General features: G+C 42.6%; 2 protein-coding genes across 3 annotated transcripts; one reads left to right on the top strand and one right to left on the bottom strand.

Annotated features, from left to right (window-relative positions):
• Positions 1 to 271: 271 nt before the first annotated feature.
• FUT10 (fucosyltransferase 10) lies at positions 272 to 13,720 on the bottom strand. Of its 2 annotated transcripts, none has more exons than XM_040091191.2 (5): positions 13,594 to 13,720; positions 11,415 to 11,618; positions 10,434 to 10,719; positions 3,521 to 4,356; positions 272 to 2,248 (listed from the first exon to the last, which is right to left on the bottom strand). In XM_040091191.2, the coding sequence occupies exons 2-5, from the start codon at positions 11,493 to 11,495 to the stop codon at positions 2,024 to 2,026; spliced, it is 1,428 nt and encodes a 475-aa protein (XP_039947125.1). In that variant the 5' UTR covers positions 11,496 to 11,618; positions 13,594 to 13,720; the 3' UTR covers positions 272 to 2,023. The 2 variants fall into 2 exon arrangements, with proteins under 2 accessions (XP_039947125.1, XP_039947126.1); XM_040091192.2 differs by having other exon boundaries at positions 11,415 to 11,615; positions 13,594 to 13,664.
• A 3,852-nt stretch (positions 13,721 to 17,572) lies between these two features.
• FNTA (farnesyltransferase, CAAX box, alpha) lies at positions 17,573 to 27,048 on the top strand. The gene is made up of 9 exons (XM_040090767.2): positions 17,573 to 17,754; positions 18,447 to 18,532; positions 19,094 to 19,208; positions 20,044 to 20,148; positions 20,826 to 20,952; positions 21,303 to 21,451; positions 23,549 to 23,611; positions 24,111 to 24,282; positions 25,893 to 27,048. Exons 1-9 carry the CDS (start codon positions 17,609 to 17,611, stop codon positions 26,022 to 26,024), a joined length of 1,095 nt encoding a protein of 364 aa, XP_039946701.1. The 5' UTR covers positions 17,573 to 17,608; the 3' UTR covers positions 26,025 to 27,048.
• The last annotated feature ends 364 nt before the right edge of the window (positions 27,049 to 27,412 follow it).

Below are 27,412 nucleotides of genomic sequence, written 5' to 3'. Positions count from 1 at the left end.
GCTCAAGATGGTTGGGATCTGACAGACTCCACCATGGAAACAAAGAAAAAAACATCCAGTTGTGCAGTTCCTGAACTCTTTAAACAACATGGCTTGAGATTTTTGGCCACGGGGACAGCAGAACATCACAAAACAAAACCCAACCAAACAAAAACCATACCAAAAAACAAACAAACAAAACCCCCACAAAAACAACAAAAACAAACCTACCCAACAAGAACAACAAAAAGTAGTTAGTCCTTCATATTTCTTTATCGTGCTGGGAGGTGAAACAGAGATTTGTGGCAACAGATGGGCATTCAGCAGTTCCCTTTGAAAATGTTTTGGGGGTTATGTCCAGCTTTCAATCCTGATCTAGGGAAGCCTGTAAGTCACTAATGTCACTTCCCTGCACTGCAGACCACTGGACAAAGTGTTTAAGGTATGCTCAAGAGATGCTGTGTGTCCCACTAGCAAAACATTTGTGGTGAGAAATCTCAGTGGGAATACTTTGCTTCATCAAAACTAAATATATTCTCATAGAAACAATGACTGATACTAATGTTCATGGCCTCAAAACTCATCTTTCCTTTGACAGATTTAAAAGTAATTTAAAAATTCACCAGCTCTTTGTTGAGGAAATTTCTGGTGAGGAAAGTTTTCCAAGGTAAGTAAATTTTGCAGCTGAATTTCTGGTCTAAATGCTATTCACATCCTTCTCCATTGCCACTATCTGGCTACCCCTCCATAAAAGAGCCAGGTGTTTGACAGAAATTTTAAAATAGCCTGGTGCAAGGAACAATTCCATGGAAATTATCACAGGTGACAATCTGCCTTTCCAGCAGTGCGAAGAACCCCGGATTACTAATTCCATTTGCCTGTGTCATCATACGTGGGCATGTGTATGAATGAGTGCCACTCATCTGAATGGCTCCACACAGTTGCCACCACTTTGCAGAACCTGTGAAAGCTGACTCACCCACAGACTGAGGTTGAAAGAACTCAGGAAGAAAACTGCAACAGTCTAAATACCAGGCAAAGGTGTGTTCTTGCAAGTGATGACTAAAATCACCAAATTTTATTCTTTGTCAGATTATGTAATTTGAGGTTTTGTGTGTTGAAACAGGAAAGGCTGCCTACTTCTCCTTGGGCCTACTCCAAGCATCAATGGACTCTTTTAATCACATAATTTCATGTTTATACATGATACAAATACTATCATCAGAATGCAAATACATCATAAGAAAGGCAAGAAGATAAGTCAGACCAAAGCCAACCCTGTTTCTGGGGAGTAGAGATACTCATGTGCTCTGCTTATTTTTAGCAAAAGATGGTGGGTAATCTGAGCCAGCACGTTTTTCATTCAATCTGTCCTCGGACACCAACAGATGGTGCTTCCTCATGCCAACCACTAATGTACATTACAATGGCACTCAGTGTCAGGACACAAAGCCTGCCAAGTCCCTGCTTAAATCTGCTGATGCCAGGAAATTTGATAATAAACAGCTTAAATCTGCTGATGCCAGGAAATTTGATAATAAACACAGTCCCAAGTTTTCAGTCTACCTCCAAAGCACCACAGAAGCTGTACCTGCACAATGGTGTCAGCTGCTCTGCACTGCGCGGCTATCAATGTAGCAAAGGAGGGTCCTGGACTGGGGAAAAAGGGGTCTTGAGACCAAGCAGGTATGTTATCTAAAGATGGAGGGAGAGCCATCTGCTTCAGGGTAACTAGCTGTGCACTTAAATCTGGGCTTTGAGAACCCTGACAGCCAGAGTCTTAACGTTCAAACATTTGAAGGAATGGTAATTAATAAAAATCATTCTAAATATAAACATATGCATAGATATGTGCATATATTACCTAGCAGAATGATTTTACTGTTTAGCATTTCTTAGTGCCCCTTGAGCACTGAACATACTAAATTCAGTCCCACAGGTCTACTTCCCATGGCTACTAATCCTAAATTATAAAGTCACCTGCAAAAGAAAATTCCACAGAACTCCTCTGAGGAGCTCACTCTGTTTTACAGGTCCATTGTGTTTATTCTTTGAATACAAGCATCCAAAATTCTTCAGCTGTAAAATTCTTGTTCCTTTCCACTAGGTGCCTCAGTGCCCAGGCTTCTTTCTTGGATTGCTCAAAGCTTGGTATCCACATCTTTTGGAGAGAAATCCAGCCAGGGTTTGAGGATGAGAACCAGAATGCCTCCGGTTTGGGGCAGCTCAGATGATTAACCTGAGCCTCCCACCTCTGGGGCAGCCATCCCTGGCAATGGAGACAAATAAAAGGGGTTATTCAGGGACCCAGACAAACAGAGAAGAAAAGTGCTATGCCATCAGCAAACTGTCAAATCACATCAGTTACACTTTCCTTCCCGCCGCAGGCTCCACCCATGTCCCTGTAGAAGGCCTCCCCTAAGTGTCTGAGACAAGATCTGTCATGCTGACGAGTCAGGCTGAGTCTCAGATAAGGTTTGTCTGCAAATGAGCAGCGCCCACACAAAATGAAATTACAAGGCAAGGAGTTATATTTTCATCATTATATTCTGTTTTCCTCTTAAATATGCACACACTTACTGAGATTCTTTTTTAAGGGAAAAAAAAAACAAGCCATGAATCTGGCCAGAAGAGTAAACTGGTCTTCATAATTTTATTGACTAGAGAGCCACAAAAGCACAGGGACGGGATATCTGTATTTATCTATTCTCTACCTTTCCATGGCTTTATTTCTAACTCAAAGAGAGGACATATGTCCAGATTTGCACCAGTCTCAAACAGCAAAGTCTGGTTAAGTGTAATGCTTGCCAGTTTGTAAATCACTTCAGTTCATCTTAATAACTTTAAAAGTTTTCTCCATCTCCTTTCTACCGGCTAACCATTTAATGTATTGCTCAGATGGTGATCAGATAAAACATGGCTTCACACAACCTGGCTTAAAAATTGTTTCAGTGTTCAGTCACTAAATGTGGCCGCAGACAATGGCATGCTGTCACTACAGGTTTGAATGTACCCATATATATAAAGAACCTGACAGTCATAGAGTGCTTAAGACACATCAGAAGACAGGGATCTCCAGTTCCCTCTTCCAAACAAGCGTAATCATATCAAATTGCCTCGGGCAAAATTGAGCTTAGTTTTAAACACTTCCAAGGACAGAGATCCCACAGCCTTTCTGGGCGACCTCTTTCCAAATGTTCCAGGTCATCTGAAGAAGGTCAATATGTTAGGCTACTTTCTGCAATATGAAAAAAATCTTCTCCCTGAACAACTGAAGCCTTTGGCAGAAAATGACCACCAGGTCAGTGGTCAATGTCATGTGCTCTCACACTGCACTGCAGCACTATGAGGAATACCTGTTCTGGTTGTGCACCTGCACCTTTTGCCAGCACCTGTCTACATGAGGATGCACAATTCACTGGCACTGGAATACTGTGGCTGTCAGCCAGCTGGAAATCTGGTAACCAAACTTCCTGGGACAAACCTGACCCTAGTGCCATTTTAAAACCTCTCTGAGACACAAACACAAATTCTCACATACCTTTTCTTTCCGTCTGATGTTTTCCCACACTCTGTTACAAACCATGCACTCAAAGGTGTCAATGTAATTGTCCTGGGTGATATCTTGCACTCCCCACTTGCGTTCCTTCATTGCTCTAAGCAGTCTTGGGTTGGAAATATCCCCTTTCAGTTTCCATTGTAGGTAGGACTCATATTCTTCATCATTCGTATCCAGTGTTTTGATAAAGCGGGCCAGATCTCGAGGGTGTGAAAAACTGGATACCAGGATTGCACTCTTGTTACTAGGAAGCCAGTCTACAATGCTGGGAGACCCAAAGTACACTGGCACCACCCCCAACTTCAGTGGTCGCCAGAGTTTTTCAGTGATGTAATCTTCACAAATAGCATTTTCAAAAGCAAGAATGAACTTGTACTGTGCCAGTATTTTTAAAAAGTTTCCATCATCCATGGCAGCTGGATTTTTGAGATGTTGAGGAAGGTCTCTATTATGCAAACATTCCCCATAAGAGTCTACCTCAATGTGGCACATCAGCTCACGCACATAGCTGTCCCGGTCAGAAGGGGGGTTACAGTCAGACTGCACGTACACAAGTGGTGCAAGCCTTTTCCTCAGGCTGTTTTTCATCTGCAGTGGGATCATGAACCTCAATGACTTCAGGACCTCTACACCTTCAAGGTACTGAGTGGTCAGTGGCAAGTGAGAGTGGCGACTAAATGTTGCAGTGTGGTTGAATAAGGTGATGGTTGCTTTGTGGAAGAGTTTGTAGTTGTTTTTTGGTGACTCTTCATGAAAAAGGGCCCAGTCGTGATATTCTTTACGAGGGAGAGGTAAACTGTCTATACTGAAGTCAGTACCTAGACAAAAGCAAACAGTGTTCATCATGCTCTCATCTGTCATATGACACTAACTACAATGACATGGAAGTCTAATCTTAACTTAGTATCAGCGCTACAACCATCACAGTCTTGACACTGTAAGGCAGTTTTTTCAAAGAATGCAATTAAGGCATAACACAATGAGACGTAAAACTGAATTTTGCAGCATAAGAATCTGGGGAAGTGGGATCAGTAGTTAGTATTAGAAGTCATTTCCTTTCATGTCATATTAAAGGCCTCTCATTTCAAAGGATCAGTAGGAATTTCATATTTTAAGGCAATGAAATGAGTAAGATGTTTAATAATCCCCTGGTTCTCTAAATAGGGGAACAGATGGTATTTCCTCTGTGATGCGAGGAAAATGGCTACTGAAGAACTCAATTCAGTTCTAGTAATAAAACAATGAAAAGGATGCTGAAATCCTGGACAGGATTAAGGAGAAAAAAAGAATTACTTCAAATCTTGAAAAGACATTGTACCGTAGAGACTTAGGAAGCCAAACTATTAACTTCAAGGAGAAAATTAAGAGGTGATGTATCACATCTGCCTACCAGATACATAAAGTAGCTTCTAGCAGAAGACAGCTCCTCAAAGTAAGGCCAATAGCAGAAGAAGTATCATGTCTAAACTCTAAAAACATGGAACTGCAGAAATTGGGAAAACTGTGGTTGAAACCTTAGGACAAACCTTGATGACTTTTCTCAAGGCTGGTCTGTGCAAAACTAATTTGAAAGTACCAGCTCATCAACGCAACCCTTGCTCTCCCTTCACTGCTACTGCACTACGTTCTTACAACCAGCCTTACAGCAGATTAAATGCAAACTTGCCCCATTTCTGTCAAGGTACATCCTCATTGTCTTAGAACCGTATCTGTTTTCTACCTAAGTAAAGGCACTGAACATACAAAACTTTTAGCCAATATTGTCAAGCAAGAGAGGATCAAAAATTGAAACTAACACTGAAGAGCTGGTTTAGAAAACATCACAATTTTTCATCTTCATATAAACTACTATCTGTAGCAATCCAACCCTCATGTAGCCGACTCCATGGCTAATGGCATCTAGGACAATTGGGAATATGATGTCTTAGACAAGTTGTGTTCAACCCAGCTAAGGGGAATGGCTGGTAAGCAGCAGATTCTGTGGAGGCAGGGTAATACTTTCTCCACACCAACTTCCCTCTTTCACCATTAAGACAGAGATGCACAGTCACAAGAAGCAGGGTCAAACAGCGGCCATATCACGACAGGGGCCTATGGATTGCAAGCAACCACAAAGCACCCCAAGTTTTATCAGGAACTCTCCATCAGAAGACTGCACATGCCTAGCACTGTTGCATCAGACAAAAAAATTCCCACCCTGGGAAGGGATCTAGGTGTTCCCATGCCAATTTAAATGTATACAACCCAGCACACTCCTTGTTTTGCAGGCCCCTACCCTCAACGAATGAAGACTGCAACCATCACTCCTATCATGGACATCCAAATTGCAATGATCAAGAATCATCACTGGATCCATCAGAGCTGGTATTTGCCTCTTCACTATCTACTTCCTGTTATCCCCTCCTCCTCTTTTTCCCTTTCTTTTCCTTACATATTTTCTTCATGAGACTTTTATAGGAAAGAATCAGAAGAGCCATATACCTCCTTTCCACCTGCAATTAAATAGTTTTGAAATAAACCTGGCTCATATATACACACTGGTCATTCAAAGTTGTTTCATTTTAATTCACCTAAGGGATCTATTAACAGGAACCTCAGTTACCATCCCTCAGAAGTGGGTCATAACACCATCTCATTCACACTTATAACTTCTCACTCTCCATTCTACCCCTGACCTCAAACCTGACAGCAAAAAGAAGGGGGTGCTAGCAGAAGTCTTACACAAAATACTGATCTAAAAACTTAGATAATAAAGAAGATTTTTTAAAAATGCCCAGTGGTCCTTGCAGCTGTATGAGCTTGCCAAAATTACTTCAAGGACAACCGTATAAAACTAATATGAGACTTCATTACTGCAGTAGGGATAAAAGTTAGCCATCAGTAATATAAAAATCTCCTATGGAGCAAGATCCTTCAGGAGCATCAGGTCAGGTTTTTTAAGGCCACTAAACACTGACCTTCTGTCTTCTACTCAGGTCCTAAGTCCTCAGCACTAAAAGGATGAAAGGCTATGCCATACAATGAAAAATGCTATTTACTTTTTCTGGTTTTGATGTGTTGTCTTGTTTTTGATGTGTTATTTTGTGATAGAAGAAGGTGACAAGAATGGAAAGTTAATCATAGTCTCATGGAGAAATTTATAAAGTCTGTCTGGCTTCAAAAACACTTTGTTCTAAGCGATGCCAAGAAGAGAAGTAACAGCACATACCAAAAATAATGAAATGCTGTGCATCAAAATCACAGCACTGCAGCTCGGTCTCCTACAAGGTAGCTCCCCCTCTTTCAGGTACTACTGCAGGGAAAAGGGAGTGGAAACACAAGCAAGAACGAGAAAAAGACAAAAAGGCAACATGTAAAACTTATCAAACTAGGAGACAATTAAGTCACGCAAAGAGAAACTTAAAGAAAATATAAAATCACAGGATCTCAGAATAATTTAGGTTGGAAAATACCTCCAAGATCATCAAATCCAACCTCTGACCAATCACCATGTTGTCAACTAGACCATGACATTTAATGCCATGACCAGTTGGTTCTTGAAAAACCCCAGGAATGATGACTCCCAGGAACTATCACCCTGGGCAATCCATTCCAATGTTTAACAACCCTTTCCAGTAAAAAATTTCCCCTGATGTCCAACCTGAACCTTCCCAGGTCCAGCTCGAGGCTGTGTCCTCTCATCCTGTCACTGGCTGCCTGGGAGAAGATGCCATCCCTCATCTGGCTACAGCCTCATGTCAGTGAGTTGTAGAGAGCGACAAGATCACACCTGAGCCTCCTTTTCTCAGGACTAAACAACCCCAGCTCCCTCAGCTGCTCCTCAACGAACTTCCTCTCCAGACCCCTCCCCAGCTTTAATGCCCTTCTCCGGACACGCTCCAGCACCCCAAGTCTTTCTTGAAATAAGGGGACCAAAACTGGACACAATACAGATCAGAGAGCATCAGAACGACTGAATTCAATACAACACTTAATCAATCTCAGTCCAGCAAGAAGACAAAAAGTATTAAAGGGAAGATAACATCAGCATCCCCCCTACCCCATGAGATGAAGGAAATAAGGAAGCATGGTGGAATAAAAAAAAATACCAAAAGACTAGAATTATGAGCAATTTCACTTCCTAACTATTAATCTGGAACTCTTAAATATGCAGAAGAGAAAAATATATGCTGCTAGGAGACGTTATTGTTGGGGGTTAGGTTTGTTTCTATTTTTTTTTTTTTTTTTCCTATAGGATTTTTCCCCATAAATTGCTAAGAGACTAAATACTGATGCTTAGAGGGTACTTGACCCACACAAAAGACATGGCTGGGGGAGGGAAAAGGACAGGGCTGGTGGAGCTGGGGGTTTCTTCTTGCTCTGGGCATCGGAGAGGACGGCCAGACTGCTGCTTGCTGCGGGAGAAGTCCACTGTCCACAGAAAATCCAGTCCTGGGAATTCTGCCACCATCCATCATCTGCTGGAGTGCCCAGGAATTCTGAGCCCCTTCGCCTGCCCTGCTGGAGCTGGGCCAGCCCTGCCCAGCTATCGCAGCTCCTTCAGCACTGCTCACTTTGCCGAGACACCCCCCTGCCTGTCGGGGACACCCTGCCATTCCAGCCACCAGCCCGGGAGTTTCCACCGTTCCATCTTGGTGCTCTCAGAGTCCCATGGGATCAGACTGCCCCAGGCTTTATGAGACAAAGCCCCTCAAGGTTCCTGGTTCCGTTTATTATTAATGCTGTAGCTGTTGTTGTTTGTTTTCCTTATTATACTTATTAGTAAAGAACTGTTATTCCTTTCCCCATAGCTCTGACTGAAAAGCCCCTTTAATTTTCTAAATTATAATAACTTGAAGGGAGGGGATTGGAATTCCCCATTCCTACAGTGGCCCTGCCCCTCCTTAGCAGATACCTGTCTTTCAAACCAAGACAGTTATGCATTTTAGAAGACATCTTCCATTCAGAAGTCATATTCCAAGGACTCAGTGCTCCAGTACAGAACAGCTGGGCATCCTCTCTTAGGAACAACACCTCTGACGCTCTGACATATCCAGCTCACACTGACTCACTCACATTGGCAGATCATGCTAAATACTACACTATGAATTACATGGCTGAAAAGGTTGAGTTGGGAATCCCTCCCAAAAGCAGAAACAAAGTCTAGCAAGGGGATGCCACATCTCATTTTGAAACATAAGATGGGGCGACACTTGACAAAGTTATCACCTACACTAAGGGGCTCCCCAGGCCAGGACAGCAAGTTGGGACAAGACATAGAAAAACTGGTGCTCCTAAGAAAGCAGTTGTGCTGGAAAACATCTACACCCTGTATTTTTCCTCAGTACTTTTCTTAATCTTTGGATCATTCCTCTCTTGACTAGTTTACTGACCAAGTACTGGGGAAATTATTGCATTTTCTTTGAAAGGTATAACTGTGCTCTGATCCAGCCTTAGCACGGAAATTCAGATATTCAAGTTTTCACTCAGCAGGCTCTCTAGAGGGAAAATCTGTAAAAGTCAAATAAATATACCTTTTTTTGCAGACTCACAACTCACTGAATCGGGGGGGGGGGAGGGAAAGAAAGAGAGAAAATATCTTTCTCTCTCTCTGTCTCTCTCTCTCTCTGTCTGTATATTGATAAAAATAAGTACCAATTTTACATATTTTGACACTTGCCTTAACAAAGTTCATAGCCAGCATCACTAGAAAAAGAAAAAAAAAAAAAAATGTTGTAGGGAGAATTTTATGGCCAGTATAAATTGTCTTTTAAAAATATAAGGGTAAACTATGTCCAGAAGCCTGCTGAAAATGAAAAGTAACAAGCCTTCCAGTGCTGAAAAAGACAAGTTAAATTACTACCAGAGACCAAAAATACCAGACTTTACAGCTTTCCTGTGATGCAATCCAGCTCTCTTTGTCTTTAATTGGGTCAGCTTCTCATTCCTTTGCTGTTCCTCCTTTGCTTTCATGCTTAACCACTATATTATCTGACAAAGCTGACCTACTTGGAGATCTAAAAAGATTACTGATGAGAAGTTTTTGTTTCACTGCTAACAACCAAGCTTAAGGTCCTCCTTTCCTGTATTTCCAGCTCATCTGTATTCAGATTGAGCGAAAGAAATTCAGTATCCTGACTTATTTTATTGTATTTCCAGACAAAGGATCTGAACATACCAGTCAGAGAAAAGCTTTTGATTTTACTTTTCCACCTCAAACTCAGGTTTTCTTCCAAAAACAACTGTGTAGGGGAAAAGAACAAAGTTGATGAAGTAAAGTCTGCTTTTAAATTATGCATCTTTTATGTTCTGTAGACTCACTTTACAGCGTATGTAACAGGAAGTCACTGACAGAGCCAGAGCAGCACAGAAGGTTGCACTAGCCGCTCCCCCCTGTAGGGAATCAATAGGTGTCTTTCACTACTTTCCATTTAGAGTCTGCTAACAATTTCTTGGCACATGAAAACACTTCAGGGGAGTTGAAGTTTTACCAGAGAATGCGTTATTTTTAGACAAAAGACTTGCACAAGTGCAACAAAGGCCATGCAGAACCTCTGCTAGGGGTGGCAAGCCAGAAGACTGGAAAGAGTTGGCTTGATCTCAGACTGTCTTTAAATGCCTTGGCAATGACATGAAATTGTCTCTTCTCCCATGAACAGGGAGTACCTGTGATTGGAAAGCAGCATGAGACAAGGCATCGTTCATACCACAGATGTGCATGGTCACTTTTCAGAGTACTTCTACAGAGCACTCACAATGGTATTCAGCACCAGGCAAATGGCACCAGGCAAATTTAGCCCAATGAGCTGCAGAAATTTCCTGTTCTAAGTCATTGCCGCCTAGAATATTGAATCTCTGTAGGGGAAGAACTAAGCTGGAGGATAAGCTACTTCTTTAACAACAAATAGATTCTTACCATAGAACAGAAATGCTCTTGTCATCTGATTGTGCTGGTAGGTCTTGTTGATAGTAAAGAAGCATACATCCTCTCCACACTGACTGAATCTCCCTGTCTCTCCAGTCAGCGGAGACCACCAGAGCAGGACAGGATAGTGATTTACATCAGACTCTGTCTTGAAGCTGCTGTGAAGTTCCTGCTTCTTAAACTGAAAAGCATGTGTCTCCTCAGGCTTTAATGGGCTGCTGTGTAAACTGGAGATTACTGACACCTTATTCTCTGAACTGCCCAGTTCAGTGATAACCTTCAGGGAAATAAAGAAACAGATCACAATGCGTCACTGTCATTAGCCAGGACATCTGCTTGCAAACCAGAATTTTAAGTATCAAGCACTAAGTCAGTAAGTTAAGTTTCTGCCAATCAAATTGGATGCATTTCACTGACTGCAGACATCAGGTCATCTTATGTCAGAACAGCAAAAGCTTTAATTTGAAATTGTAAGGAGAAGGCAGGAAATACATTTCTGTACTGAGATACAGCCACATCACATGTGACGTAACAACACAACTTCTGCTTTCTCCCTGGAAAATGCACAGGAGCGAAAACAGCCCTTCAGTAGCCAGGTTTCTTCTAAAAACTAGCAGTTAAAAAAACCCATGAAGTTTTCATGTCTCTATGGGTCCAGCCTTGCACTCCAGCCTAATGAGTTCAAACACATGAAAAAAGGAGTCAATGCTGGATAGAGGCAACGAAGCATGGTATGGTATGTTGCAGCGTACCTGAGAAATTCCTCCAGGAGCTAAGGATGTATACAAGAAATGTATTCTCTGGGTTATGTCACTTCCAGAGTCAGCTACCACCACAAGGCCAACACGCTAACAGAGTAACTCCTGGTTACACAGGCTACTTTGGAAAATGTCTGTTGCCTCTATCATCTGACAAAATTGTGTCCTGCTTTGACAGCAATCTCATACATACCCCACCCCCTTGCCCCTGTACCTGGAGTGTCAGCACAAGGAAAAAGGCAGCTGCAAAGCAGAAGCAAGATGACCAAAGTATCTTCCTCCTAATCCTAATCATGCTGCACTACCAGGCCCACCAGAACAGTTACATTTAGGCATTAGGAAGGTCAGCTCGTCCAAAGTCTTCACTCTTTGCTGCTGCACTTTCCCACTTTATCCTTATTCCTCTTCATGATGACTGCTGTAAAAAGAATAGAGCATCAACACAGACAGCTCCTTCAAAGCTCAGTGGTTAGCTTCATGTCCACCCATAAGCCTTCTGCAGGTGCTAGAGCCACATTTTCAGCCAGGTATCCAAAAAGCAGCCTGCACAAGACAGCATTCTTGCTCACAAAGCCCCAGGCACCTACTCTCCCTGTGGTCATCCTAGACATCCCCTCATCCTTGTAGTCAGTGTAAGGGAAAGCTGATGGCACTGGCACAGTACAGTGTGAGGTGGGCCGCTGCCTTCATGAGTCTCAGATGTCAAGCTGTGCTGCTTTTCAGCAGACTCACAAACAGAGAAGCAGTGAAAGTTTTTCCTTCCCTGGGAAATCTCTGAAAAGACTCCTGGAAAAGGCACACAACTGCCTGGCCGTAGACTTACTACGCCTCGGTCTTCTGGCACTTCTCCTCACAAGCATAAAGAATGCAAATACATTATGCTCCATGTCCAATGCATAGAGAAAGTAACCACAAAATACACACACAAACTCTGTCCACACCTAAATACAGTTAAATTTAACAGGTTGTCCTTTCTGAGTAATCTGCACTTGTGTTGGTCTGCCTCTCCTCAAATAACTTTCTCTTCCCTAATGCTTTCTTTTAGCTTTCAGAGAACCCTACTGTTTTCTTGCATGATGGATGTTTCTGTACAAAAATCCCAACTCTTAGCAACAGAAGTTGCAACATTCCAGCCACATCTTGAAAAATAAAAATAAAGGATGGTAGAAACATAGTACTGTAGCACTCCACAAACAGAGAAGTTTGAAAATGTGGGTGTTCTGAAAGCTCAGAAAGCAGAAACACATGCACAAAATGTTTAATAAACTTTTATTTTAGAGCTCCTCTCTTTCCGAGATATGACTATGAAATCTATGTTGGTTTTTTCCTGCCAGCTTTCCCCCCATCTTAATCACAATCACAAAGTTCTAAAGCCCTGACAAAAAGTGATGGGTCCCAAACCTACTGCCTGCTGTAGCACTATCACGGTGGTGCTGACAGCTAGAGGAAAAAAAAATATCCTTTTTCTGCTCCACTGACACATGAGTTCATCCCTTTCCCTCAAACATCAGAAAGGCCTCTTTAGCAAAAGATGACATGAAACCCTGCTGTGCAATTTTGCTCTGCACAGACCAGCTGCCTTTGAAGATCTGTGTGGGTGTGAAAGTGCATGGCTGCCAGTTAAGCACTTCTCAGATCAGGGCAGGATTTTCTAAAAAGCTTCTGCACCTTCTGTGCCTCCCGCAATACAGCCAAAAAGGGGCAGCAGGAGGGGAAGGGGTTTAATTCTGCCCACCGCTGTGTTGGCACACCTCGAGCTGGACAGTATTTTTAATACCTTATCAGGCCAGTGCAAGGCAAAAAGTAAGATTCTGAAGATCCACTGAATACCACCCTAACCCCTGCCCTGCTAAAAGAGTGGTAGTAATCGTCACGTTTTTAGGTTCTAGAGGGGGAACTGTCCACAGCGTGGGTGTGCTGCACCTATATTGACCCAGGGTATTACACCGAGCCACGGCTTCATTTTTGCATCTGCGTTGCCCAACATACAATACTACTTCTGGCCAGCGGTGCGTACTTGGACTGGGCCAGGCAAGGCTCCGTCCCATCCCAGCGCCACTGGCAAGGAGGACCTCGCAACGCTTTCCCACCTCTGTCAGGCTGAGCGGACGCCCCGAGGACTCGAGGGAAGGATAAATTACCACCCCAGGCTGCCCTGCGGGAGCAGCAGCACCATGCAAATCCTTCCAAACTTCCTGCCAGCTCTTCCCGCCGCCTCTCCTTCCAGCTCAGTGTCGCCGCAATTCTCTGGGCTCAACATCCCAGCCAGGGTTATTCTGGCTCCCCGAAACTCTGCCCCTTCTCTTCCCGAGGCTCTGCGCATCCCGCAGCCCTGGCCCTGCTCCCGCCGTGGGTCGGGCATCCTCCGGCCGGGCGCCCGCCGGCGTACTCACCCCGAGAAACTCGCTCCCGCCTCACCGCCGCCGTCCCTCTCTGGCCGGGTGCGACGGGGTTTGGGGTGTTTTGCTGGTTTTTTCTAACTTTCAGTTGGCGCACGCACTTGGAGCGCGGAGGCGCGGCGGGGGCGGTGCGGGGCCGGTGCGGCCGCGCCTCCCTCCGCCCCGCCACGGGGCGGGGAAGGGGTCGGCTCCGCCCGGGGCCCCCGGGCCTGCACGGGGAACGCGGAGGAGCGGGTGCCGTCAAAGCGCCGTCATTTCCACCCCACCGGACTGCTCTTCCGCGAACCTTCGCTGCAAGACCTCACCCAGATCCCAAAAATAAACCCGCCCCTGACACCGGTTCCTACAGCGGTTTGCATAATAGCGCGCCTTGCGGTTTTATGGTTTTGTTGGGGTTTTTTTGGGTTTTTTTTGTTTTGTTTTGTTTTGGTTTGGTTTTTGTTTTTTTTTTTTTTTACAACGATGCTGGTGCTATCCTGACGGAGACTTTACACAGACAGTATGGGGCTAGCGGGCAGTCGGAAAGAGAAATGCGTCACGGCAGCTGGGAAGCCCCGAGGAGCTGGGAGAGCCGGGCTCGCGCATCGCTGGTCCCTCTGGCGCGGAGCTGCGGCAGGCATCCCGCAGCTAAGGTCGTGCCTTGCTTCCAGACTTGCCGAGCCCTCCCGACGGGGCCGTGTATACCGACCAGGGAACGGTCCTGTCTGCCCGCTCGGGGCTTCCTGAAGCTGGGAAACACTTGGTGCACCTCTTCCTCTTTGTAGATGTTTACTCCAAAAGCCTGTTTCTATTAGCTCAGAGCAGAGACCGTGCTTACCCACCTGATAAGGATTTAGGAACCACCCATTCTTGTATATGTCATTCGTATATCACATACATGCGCATTTGTATTAACACAGAAATACCTGATACCTACACGCTTCTTCATAGGTACTTATATTTATACACAAACACTGGAAAGTGAGGTACCGTCTGTTTCTAACCCAGACATGGCAGGCAGGGGTGGTTGCAAGGGGCTGATTACCTGAGGGAGTGGAGGGAGGAAGAATTCCAGAGAAGGTGGAGGGGACACCTGCGCCTCAGCTAAAATGAATGACTGATAAAAACTGTAGAAATGTTATGCACACAGCCCATCTCCTTACTCTGGATGTGTAATGCCAGCAGGCTTCCTTAGAGAATCAGAAGGGTACCCAGCAGGCATCCTCAATCCAGCCCTCTGCAGCAGTGTCCATGACCCTTGCCACACTGGCTCGGTTCCCTTTCCACTACAGCTATTCTTGTCCGTAGCCCCTTTGGAGCAACACCCACCTCTAATTGCACATACTGCACCAGAGAGCTCTGATTTCTCTCTGAAATACCAGTCTCCTCCTAAGATGAAAACTAGCAACTCACACTACAATGCTGGGACATATTTACTTATGCTCCAGTCTTTGTTTAGTGATTAATTTCAGCTCTTGTCCTATTTATTGCTTCCTCACAAAGGTTTTAGCTGGTGGAGTCATATTTTTAAGTACAAGCTTTCAGGCTTTAATATTATCTTTGAAGTGCATTTACAGATAATCGACTTGGAACATGAAGGCTCTCCATTCACTTTAAGTCAGGTGGGTGCAGCAAGAATCTCCAAGTATTATTTTGCAAAGCAGATTCATGTGAAAGCAGAATCCTGCTTTTGCAGGCCTAATTCAGAGTGCCTGGAGGCTGAGAGGGCTGAAGTTAGCATGGCACAATGAGTATGCAGTTCAGTAAATTAAACTGAGTGGTTGGAAATGGATCAGAGACCTGGTATGGCTAATGGAAGGGGTTCCTGTGATCCCACTGGGTTTGGATCTAGTCCATAATTTTAAACTTAGTTATATTCCTGGCTTTCACATTTCCTCAGCTGGCAGACTCCTAAATTGCTCTCATGAGGAAAAAACTTAATTGTAAAATGCTTCAGCCTCCTTCAACGGGCTTTACTTTTCTCAGTTACTGTCCTTCAAATCTTTAGAAGCAATCCACAGACAATAACCCAGAGTCTCAGACTGAAAATGCAGAAGTCAGTCCTGAGGGATAGCTGTATGATCTGCTGTCCATCCCATGCCATAAGGAAGCTGTTCTTGGATAAACTCAATCCAGTGGCTGGCATCAGAAAGGCTCACTTTGTTTCTTGTCCTGTTATGCCACTCTGAGGAAATAACCTCTTATTGCAGGATCTGGCTTGACTGTAATCCATGTTAAATAGCTAGTAAAGATGATAAGCAATGGAAGGACCAGATAATCACATAGGAATTTTGGATGAAAATTACCCAAACCCCCACAACTGTTGCTCAAATAGCAGAGCTAATAAACCAGATTTCTTAAATATCCACATCTCATGGCGCCCTCTGTGAATGGAGAGCTACTGGTATCTAAAAAAATTGCAATGCAATTTGTCTTGTAATGGGTCAGGAACAGCAGCTTTTCTTTCTGTTCCATGTCTTACAAACAGGATTTACTGCATTTGAGGGTTCTCTCATTCATATGTACATGTTTCCTCTGATTGGTTTCTAATATACTTTGTTTCTTTTAATGTCTTTGTTCTTCTGCATTATTCTGCATTTTAGAACACTTTTCTTTCACTCAAGTCCTGCTGGTATCCTCTCTGTCTCTAAGGGTGCCCATTTCCTTTCTGTTGCATTCATAGTCCTGTTATTCAAAGTAGCCATTCAGCAGATTTCTCTGGTTTTTATCATCCGTTACATTAGTATAGTCCATATTACTGCAACACCCAGAAGCAGCAACCACGGTATGCACTGCAAAGAATCACTGTACGAACATCCTGGCAAGAACAAATGAAATTCTCAGAATAAAACAGGGCAGAAGAAAAGGCAGGGAGACAAGGAAAGCACAGAGTTCAAGTGACCTCCCAAAGGAGACAAAGCTGGTTAGCGACACAAGAACCACCTGTGGGCCTGATTCTTCCTTGTCCTGGATCTTGTGTCTCAATTTGCAGCTGTGTATTTATACTCCCTCATTGTAGCTGTGACACCATTCTTCTTTCCATAAAATCACTGTAAAACTTGTGACACCCACAACAGCCCTTTCAACTTGAGCAGCTCAAAATTAAAGACTTTAACCATTTCCACCACATATGGAATGATTTCCCACCTCCCTGAGAATACAGTACCTCCCCGAGTACAGAACCTCTTCTGAGTACAGAACACCTCCCTGAGACGCAGGTGTATGTACACCCCTTGCTACTGCACATATTCTGTCTTTAATCCTCTCCATGCTAACGCACCTCAAAATGCCTGAGATTACAAACTCGTACACTGGATCAGCTGTTCTCTCTAACAACTATCTTCAGTGCAGCTACTTTGTCCTACTGACCAACACCACATACGGGTTTCACAGAATCATTTAAGCTGGAAAAGACCTCTGAGATCGTCGAGTCCTATGAGAGAACACCATCTTGTCAGCCAGATCGTGGCCCAGTCGACCCTGGGCAGTCCATTTCAATGTCCAATCACATTTTCTGTGAAGAAATTCCTCTGATGTCCACCCTAGTGGACAGTTCTCCTGGTGTAGTTTGAGACTGTGTCCTGTCACTGGTTGCCCGGGAGAAGAGGCCAATTCTCAAGCGGCTACACCCTCCTTTGAGGCAATTGTAGAGTGATAAGGTCACCCCTGAGCCTCCTTTTCTCCAGGAAAACCCAACCGCAGCTCCTGCTGGGTCTGCTGCCTTCTCCAGTTTCACCCACTGATGAGAAGTGGCCGTCTCAAAACCTTCTCCGGTTTCACCTTTTACATCCTCTGCCTTGTCCTGTCAGCTGGCCCCGAGCAAAGATGGCGCCGCGCGTTTTCCCTCCCCTGTGCGGACTCCGCGAGGCCACACCCGGCGGGAGCTTCCCCGGCGGACGGAAGGCAGCCGCCTCCCGCCCGCAGCCGCGCCACACGCGCCCGCCGCGCCAGGGGCGGCGCTGTCCATCCGCGCCGCGGCTCCGCCCCCGCCTTCGCGGCGCAGCGGGGCCCCGGAAGCGGCGAAGAAGCGATGGCGGTGGATGGGAGGACGGCGGCGGCGGTGGAGCTGCAGCCGGAGGGGTACGCGGAGGGCGGCAGCAGCGAGCCGGAGGGTGGTTTCGGGCAGCTGTTGGAGGAGGAGGACGACGGGGAAGATGCCGGCTACGTGCTGTACAGGTACGGCCGCGGCGGCGCGGTGCCCCGGGCCCAGGTCAGAGCCTCGCGTCGCGACACGTCACGGGGTGGGGGACGCGGAGTGGCGGAGCTGGGGGCGGAGGAGTAGGGAGCTTCTGAGAGGGACAGGGACACCTTTCACTGGACCGGGTTGCTCAAGGCCTTATCCACCATGGCCTTGAACTCTGCCAGAGTTGATGCATACATAGCTTCCCCAGGCAAACTGTTCCAGTGTCTCACCACCCTTACAGTCAATTTCTTCCCAATGTCTAACCTAAATTTCCCCTCTCTCAGTTTGCACCCATTGCTCCTTGTCTCATCATGACAGTTTCTGACGGAAAATCCCTCTCCAGCTTCCCTGTAGGCCCCCTGTAGATACTGGAAGGCTGCTCTGAGGTCTTCACAAAGCCTTCTCCTTTCCAGGATGGACAGCCTCAGCTTTTTCAGTTTGTCTTTGGAAGGGTAGTCCAGCCCTCTTTTAACATCGTGGCCCTGCTCTGTACTTGCTCCATCCAACAGTTCCATGTCCTTCTTATGTTGTGGCTGGTCTGTGTTACAGACAGTAATGTAGCTAGGATGGTAGGGACTGTTGAGAGCAAGGCTGTGTAACTGGACGCAGGTTTGTGCGTGTCATGGTTTGACTAGCATTTTGTGCTTTTTAGAAGCATTGAAAACACAAAAATATGTATTTACAGGGACAGGAAGGAATGGGCTGATATTGAACCTGTTCCTCAAAATGATGGGCCAAATCCTGTTGTTCAGATCATCTACAGTGAAAAATGTGAGTCTTAAATATATTCTGCCCTTAACCATTGTTGAAACAAGACTTCATGTTTTGAAGTCATGATAATATTTTCTAGAGTGATAATGTGAATAAATAATTTAATTAATTGTGTTATGGTGCTTGTGTATGGTGTTTTCACCACGCATCTCTGAAGCTGAATCTTCACCTGAGATGTTAATAACCAAGGTTCTTCTTTAAAATCCTATGGCTTAAGTGATAATATAGCAGACAGCATGGTTCATGTCAAAAGGCATTTCCAGCCCACAAGTGGAAGCAAAACATGAAGCTATTGTAGCTAGTGAAGTAGTGTGAGTAACCAGCACAGACCTTTTATGATTGCTTTGGCTGTAATTCTGATGGTGTGTTTCTAACATACTTGTGCAGCTTCATCGTGTGCTAATACCGTGCACAGGTCTCAGCTGAAAATGCTGTCAGATCAATAGGTATCTATTGTTTACACAGGTGTATTTAGAGCACAGAAAATAGGAAGCAATTTTAAAGGATTATTAACCTTACCCCCTTTTCAGGCCATTGGCTAACATGCTATTCTCTATTTAGTCCGAGATGTCTATGATTATTTCCGAGCTGTTCTGCAGCGGGATGAGAGAAGCGAAAGAGCTTTCAAGTTAACAGCAGATGCCATTGAGTTAAATGCTGCAAACTACACAGTATGGTATGTAGTAATCGTGGAATTATTTCTGTGGTCATTTGACTGCCTAGCTTTTAAGTCTTTAATGTTTTGCTAGCTGAATCAGGGCATACCTAGTTGAATTTACACAGAGGAGTAGTGTAGCTTTCCAGTGAACATCCAAAGAAAGCCTTTGTTCAGTATTTCCCATGCTTCATTTTGATTCAGTGGTTTTCATTCATTTTGCTTTAAGTATCTTACCAGTCAAGGTCAGCGTTAGACACAAAAAGGACTTTTCTGTTTAAAACTAATGTGTCTATGGCAAAATGTTGAAGATGCCCTCAGTTGACTTCAAGAAGAGGCATAGAAACATGATGGCAAATAATTTGCATATTTACTAAATAGTGCATTTTAAAAGATCTGGCTGGTTACTGTTCTAGTTAGGTAATAAATAAACAGTGAATTTCTGATATTCAGTGTAGGGCCTTTTAACTCTCAAATGCTAGCAAGTACTTCTTGTACATCTTCATTCCACTAATTTCTATAGAATCGGGAAGTTTACATTGTTTTAAGCACAGAAGTCTTAGTTTCTGTTGACAGAAAACTAGCCTGAGTACAGGTTAATTTGAACATGATTGTTATAATCTCGGATAATGTACTGTTGCAACCAGTCATATTCTAGTTCTTTGCTGTTCGACAGTTGAATGTCCTTTAACAGAACTAGGTATGGGGTTAAGGATTTTGCATTAGTTTTAGCTTTTTGCACTGTTTTTAGCTCAATGTCATTTACAAGAGCTGTGAACAAAGATGATTCTGTGTTCTTCGCTTTGAATTTTAGGAAAGTCCTTTTGCAGTGTTCCAATGTTTGACTTTTATGCAGGCATTTCCGGAGAGTCCTCCTGCAGTCCTTGGGAAAGGATCTCCATGAGGAACTTAAGTACATTACAGCTATCATTGAAGATCAACCAAAGAACTACCAAGTCTGGTAAAATCATGCTTTCTTTTCTGTTCTTAATGTTTTTACAGATAATATTTGTTTTGTAAATTGTCCAGTTATGATGGAGAAGTTAAATGGAGTTGCATCTTGTCCAAGTTCCTTTCAGATATTTGTTCTAAGCATACGATTATGACATGCTAAGCAGGTATTGTTTTCTTGTTAATTTCAATTTTTAGACTGCCAAAATAAGTCCGGCAGGTTAAAAAAAAAAAAAAAAAAAAAAAAAAAAAAAAAAGACTTGTGAAAAGGCAACCAAGAAGGCAAATAGAAATTGGTATTTTTTCTTTTGTTGTGTTTTGGAGTTTGCCTGCCTATTGTTGGGTTTTTTCCAGAATGAATGGGAATAGGCAAAAGAGCAATATTGTTGTTGTTAGAAGACTTTACTCTGCTGAAGGCTTTGACTGTGAGTGTGGAAGTATGTTGTTTCAGGTTAGCATTACTTGTCTAAAATGAGATGACTGGCCATTGTGTATGTGTGGTTAGAATTTTTTAGAATATAAGTGTGTGTCATGCATTTCTCAGAGCCAAGTGAAATGTTCTGGTATGCTTAATTTGAAGTATTTAACTAGTGGGTTTTTTTCCTAAGTGGTGCACTTACTATAAGCTGCTTTTATACAGACCACACACTCACAAAAAAATTTAGACTTTGTTCCTCTTATGATTAGGCATCACAGGCGGGTGCTGGTTGAGTGGCTGCAGGATCCATCCCTAGAACTTGAGTTCATAGCTGACATTCTTAACCAGGATGCCAAAAACTACCATGCCTGGCAACACAGACAATGGGTTATTCAGGTATTGTATCCAGAGAATACAATTTGATTCTTTTGATTCTTTAAATAACCTGCATTTTAAATGTGTAGCAGAGGTTAGCTATAAACTTGCCTTTTAGGAAATGAGTTCAAAATATTGGATTGTTGTCTACTTACTTTTGTTTGTGTGAATTTAATGAAAATTAAATACCATTGTGTACCACAGAATAGTGTAGCATGTTCCTAGTTCACCCATACTTATTTTTCTTTCAACTTTCTGTTGATTTCTTCAAATAAGGCTCTATCTGATGTTCAGGCAACTCAGGAACAAGAATGTATTTAAAAAAAATAAAAACTTTTGATTGTGATACTCTCTTCCTTCCCTTTCTGTAGGAGTTCAAATTATGGGACAATGAACTGGACTACGTAGACCAGCTTTTGAGAGAAGATGTGAGAAACAACTCTGTTTGGAACCAACGGCACTTTGTCATTTTCAACACCACTGGCTATGATGACCCAGCAGTCCTAGACAGAGAAGTCCGGTTAGTAATGCTATTCAGGCTCATGTTAAACAGTCTCCATTACATGAAACCAAAGGAATACTTTCACAGTCCCAGTGGGCTGTGTTTCCTGATTTTTATTCACTTCTGGGACTAACACTCATGGTTCATAGATCAAGTGTTAGACTGAAGCAATCTCTGCTTACCCTGGATGGGCTACTATTATGAATCTGTTTTCCTGACCTACTGTTTATTGTACAAACAAAATTGGGGTTTGTGGTGAACTAGTTATAGTGGGATGAGGTACAGAAAATCTGTGACACTGTTGTACTGTTCATTGGTATGCTACTCCTAGAAAGTTTGGAAAGAGGGGCACTCTTCAACTCTGGTGCCTGGAGCACCTCCCCCCTCTTCCTGCTTCGCTGACCTTCGTGTCTGCAGCGTTGTTCCTCTCATGTGTATCCACTCTGCACTTCTCTTGCCACAAATAAAACTGTGCAACCACCTTTGCTTTACTCTCTTAAATACGATACCACAGGCATTACCATAATTTCTGATATGCTCAGCCTTGGCCAGTGGCACATTCATCTTTGAAGCCAGCAGGGACTGGCCTGATGGACATGGAAGAAGCTTCTGGCAGCTTCTCACAGAAGCCACCCCGGTAGCCACCCCCTGCTACCAAAAAACAGGCCGTGCAAACCCAGTGCAGTAATGTGCACATGGATTGTAGGAAGAAGAGTTGCCTTTTGTGAGGAATTTGATGCAGCTGAAAAGAGAAAGCTGTCAGGAGTATGCAGTTGGCACAGAGAACTACCTCTGTGAGATGGCTGGTTTTCAGGAAAAAGTGTTTAGTGCTCACTATTAATAGGTTGCATGTTTGTAACTGAAGACAAACTGGGCTTCAAGACATATTTTACTATCCATGGTGGTTAGAGAAGCTTCATCATATGGTTTTCACATCTCAGACTGCTGATTAGGGTTGATGGTTATGAGAAGATATTTGTCAAAAGTGAAGAAGCAATTACTGTGATTTTTAATAGTTATTTTTCAGGAGAAAGACTGAATCTCTGAATAGGTCCTTTGGTACATTATTCATAGAGGATCGCAGCCCTCACCATCTTCCATGCTTGTCTTTGCAACCTTCCAGAAGTCTTACTTCTCTTCCAATTTATAATCTTCCCGTAGATTAGTGAATCTGAACCATTTCCATTACTTAGACTTGGATATCTTCAACATTTTCTCTCCAGAGTTTTGACTGGACATCCTCTCTTGATCTTCTCAAGATACTTGGGTACCATCTTAAGAACCAGACTGGCTAAGATTGAGACTTCCCAGATGTCATTATAGAACTGCGTGTTGGTTTACAAACTCGGCCTTTGTCATAGTGACTGCAGAATGTTAAAAGGAGTTACAATTGTGGGTATTTTTTTTAGTACTCCTGATGGAACTTTCTAACAATATCTGCAGCCTCTGAAAATCATCAGAATGCCTGTTTATGCTGGGAAAAGCCAGAAGATAAATCTGTTTTGTGTAGATGAAATGTAGCTTTGTGGCTCTATCGGAGGTGCCTTTTGTTGCTTTGCTTTTACAGCAGTTGCCTCACTGCTGCTATCACGGAAATGGGGCAGAAGGCTCGTGAGCTGAAGCTCAAGCTCTGCCTTTCTATGGGTTTGCTTGAGTACAGCCTTATGGAAGAAGTTCTGCAAATAGGTACAGAACATATCACTTGCAGTCATATTAACGGAGCTCAGTTACTCTGGCTGTTTTCAGCCCCTTACCCTTTCTGAGCATCAGGCTACAAGTTACTCCTTTAGCATACCAGGAGAGTATATTATGTTGTTCCTCAGTGTTTTTGCTAATTATTTTGAGAACTGATTCATTATTGTATAAAGTCTAGCAAATTGAACACTTAAAACATAGCGTCTGCCTCTTTGAAACTCCTGGTGATTATATTGTTTATACAATGTTATATAATGTATAAATGTTATATACATTTTTGATTGACCGAGGTGAGATGATCTGCAAAAAGAGTGAAGCATAGGTCAGAGAGATGCATTTGCAAGCTTCTCAGCACATTCAGGTAATTTCTAACTGCATTGTTATTGGTTGCATTCATGAGCTATTACCTTTTTCTTGCAGGTACACTCTTGAGATGATCACAGCAGTGCCACATAATGAGAGTGCTTGGAACTATTTAAAAGGGTGAGGTGTATTTCTCCATGAGGCAAAGAGAGTATCTGTGGAAAGTGTCTGATGCCTACTTCTTAATTAAAAAGAACTTGTTGCTTTTTGCTCTAGTATAGTGTGCTTAAGTAGACAGGCAAATACAGTCATAAGGTGTTACCATATTCTAACCTAATTTCTCGGTAACTTTTCACTAAGCTTCTGGCCCTGTAGTTCTTGTGGAAGGACTACAGGTATTTCTTTTAAAAACTTGATCTGTAATGTTATTGTGGTAAAAAGCATAGATAGGAAATAACTAACATGCTTACAGTCTAATTTCTGTTCAGTTGAACAAAAACTATACCAGCTTACTACAACATGAGGCTGTACTAGTGCTGCATACTGCTTGCTTTCTGACTTACTTGTATTTGCAGACTGATTTCAAAACTAATCTCCTAGTAAAGGAATCAATAAAAATGCAGTCATTCACACCAGATTTCCCATCATTTTGTATCAAGCTTATTAACCTCTCTTCCAGGATTCTACAGGATCGTGGTCTTTCTAAATACCCAAATCTGCTGGAGGAACTGTTGAATTTACAGCCCAGTCACAGTTCACCCTATCTGATTGCCTTTCTTGTGGACATATATGAAGATATGCTAGAAAACCAGTGTGATAACAAGGAAGAAACACTGAACAAGGCATTGGAGGTATGTTTTGGGAGTTTGGTTTTTCTTCTCAGGGATGCTGTCTATTCCTGTCTGGTTTTATAGCTTGACTAAATGAGATGGATTTTCATAAATAGAGCAGGTTACTTGTTAATCATGAGAGGTCTATGTAGAGTTTAACACAAAAGCCAGACAATCACAAGGATCTCATGAATTTAAATAATAACTTGCTGTTACGAAATTACTCTTACATTTTCTTCACCTGGTAGTGAAGGAAGGTCTCTAATACTACCTGCAGAAGAAAGAAGATGTTTGAACAACTGAGGAGTTTTCAGTGTTAACTTTGTAGCATTAACTCACTCTCTTTTCTGTAGGTTAATGAATTTTTCTCAGAATATCCATGTTGAGACAACTTCAGTTGAGTTCCTTTGGCCCTTGTTGGCTCTTTCTAAGAAAGCTTGCACAATTAGCTTATGGCCAGCAGGCACTGGGATATCAGTAAGAAATATCAGGCCCCACTTCCTACAGAGCATAAATTACTTCTGGCAATGTTATGTATCTCCCAGAGGTTCATACTTGGCTGCTCCTTGGTGCAGTCTGTAGTGTAGTTTTTACAAGAACACTTTCCATTCACTGTGCAACTGACTGGAACTTGATGTAATTATAGCTGCAATTTTTGTGGAGTCTTTGTGTTCCAACATTGTTCTTTCTCAGCACTTTTCCATTGTTGTGTTCAGGACCAGATTGTAAGTAAGTGCAGTTCTCTCTCCTAGATTCATACCTCCTTTATACTGTTGCACTGATTTTGACTTCTCTAAGCATCAAAGCTCTTAATTTCTTAACACCATTTCACTGAGTAAGGTAATGTCATCTGCATAATGAAAGGGAATTTACCAAAACATTTGTAGAGTTCATCCTGTGTAAAATTTATACAGCTTGTCCTGCAAGTAATATTGACTTCTACTTTGCTGCTTACCCAGACTAAAATTAAAAAAAAAAAAAAAAAAAAAAACAAAAACAAAAAAAAAAAACCACAACACAAACCACAAAACACCACAAAACAACCACAACCAACAACAACAACAAAACCCAATAAAACAAACAAATCCAAACATGTAGAAGTATCTGTACCAACTCTTTATGTGGCATGAATAGAAGGTTACTGACTTGCATGGAGAACCTTTTTGGGACAGTCTGTTGAGGAAGAAAACAAATAAAAGTTCACCTGTCAGTCCATCAAGAGTACTGAAGGTTCAAGAGCAGGATGATCTTCCAGTGCTTGAAATTAAGTGGTTTACAGCCTGTTGGATGACTAAAAGACATTCAAGGTTCTCAGGAAGTATACTGTGCTCTACTACAGGGTGCATAAGGCTGGCATGGATGATGAGTGGTAGGCATGGAAATGAGTCAGAGGGAAACTCCTACAACTGAAATGGTACTGGAGGGATTTTTGTGCAGTATCAGATTGGTTGGTTACCAACTGGGGTTGTCATCAGTGTCATCATTAAACAGTTACAAATCCCATGACTGAAACAAATGTTGCAGAGATGTATTCCTTATACTATCTGAAATATATGTTCCATGCATTTTATAGTTAAGGATTCTATAAGTTTTTTGGTTTAACAGTCCAGTCTCTCATTTTTCTTTCATAGTTGTGTGAAATTCTGGCTAAAGAAAAAGACACCATCCGAAAAGAGTACTGGAGATACATTGGAAGGTCCCTTAAGAGCAAGCACAGTTCAGGCACTGAACAGAGCAGCACACTGACGGATAAAGAGCAGTAACGGAAGATGGAAGAAAACAGTGTTAAGCTCTCAAGCTGTTCTAAACCTGTACTAAGGAGGGTCATCAAGTTTAAAGTCCATTTGTTGGTATTGCAATGAAAGGGGAATGCACACTGGTCTATAGTCCTGAGTTGCTGCTGCTACTGGTGATAGCTCTAGGTGCAGTCAAGAAATGTATTAAGGCTTAATTATTAAAATGCACCAAGTTAAAGTTTTAGTTCCTAACTAAAAATACATAAAGCTGTACCTATTGTATTGGCAGTGCTCAGTTAACAATTGGCCTTGATCTTAAGAGCTTTTTTCCAACATAACTTACTCTATGATACTGCAAAGCAGTAAAACCATTTCTCATGTCCTGGCTTACCCACTTGTGGTTCTTAACACTGTCTCATCAGATGCTGCAGTAATGACTGCAGGTAACTTAGCTATAGGGGATATAAAGGAACCTGGTAGGTGCAAGTAGGCACTGCAGCTGTGACCTTATGTGGGAGCAGCTGTGTGATACTGTCAGCCTATGCTGTTGTATGCAACTAACACCAAGTGTAATTTTATAATAAAAATAGATAACTTAGAACATTTATCTGAATTTTATTAATGTGTTTCTTTTGGTCCTTGTAAGTGCATAGTTTGTTCTTTTCAGATGTTAATAGAGATAAAATATCCCTTATGTAAGTATTGGATTCTGTTGCATTGAGATGTCTTTTGCACTGGAGTAATCTCATCCCAGAAACTTTTAGTGCACTTGATATATTCAGTGGAGCCCTGAATTCTTACCTGCAAAGACAGGAAAAATGCTTTGAGGATCCTGGGGGATGTGCATACCTGCCCCAGAAAAATGCATCTACCTTGTTTTCAGTAAATGGCTATTGTAAATTGTGTTCTTATGGAGTGCTTGTCTGATATGAACTATTTTATTGGAAACAATAATTGGAAATGAGAGAGAACAAACAAATGCTGGTGTTTATTCCATAATATGCAGTTTTCTGACACTAAATATTAAAAGGTGTTAACTGTGATTAAACAATAGTGGAGGTTATTTTTTTAACACTTGAAATTCTTTAATTCAATGCACTCTTGAAATTCAAAACAACTCAGAGGGAGTTGAATTGATACACAAAAGCTGTGTAATCCTGTTGTAGTTCTGGTGCTTTCTCAGGAGTAGAGAAAACCTTTTGTAGTGACACATGAACATTCAAAACAGGCATGGACTTCAAACTTTTGGAGGTTGCTTAACCTGGGCGTTCTTTTTTTCCTCTTTTTTTTTTTTTCTTTTTTTTTTTTTTAAACCACATTTGAAACTCCAGTACAAAGCAAAAAGTGTGTTTCTATTCATATGAGTTGTTCCTAATTGAAACTGTACTAAATACAGAGTACTGAAAAGCCAGGGT

This window comes from Hirundo rustica, chromosome Z, assembly GCF_015227805.2.
Source record: "Hirundo rustica isolate bHirRus1 chromosome Z, bHirRus1.pri.v3, whole genome shotgun sequence".
Lineage (NCBI taxonomy): Eukaryota > Metazoa > Chordata > Aves > Passeriformes > Hirundinidae > Hirundo > Hirundo rustica.
Note: the sequence above shows the minus strand (reverse complement) of the source record. Positions and strands in the feature narration are given on the sequence as shown.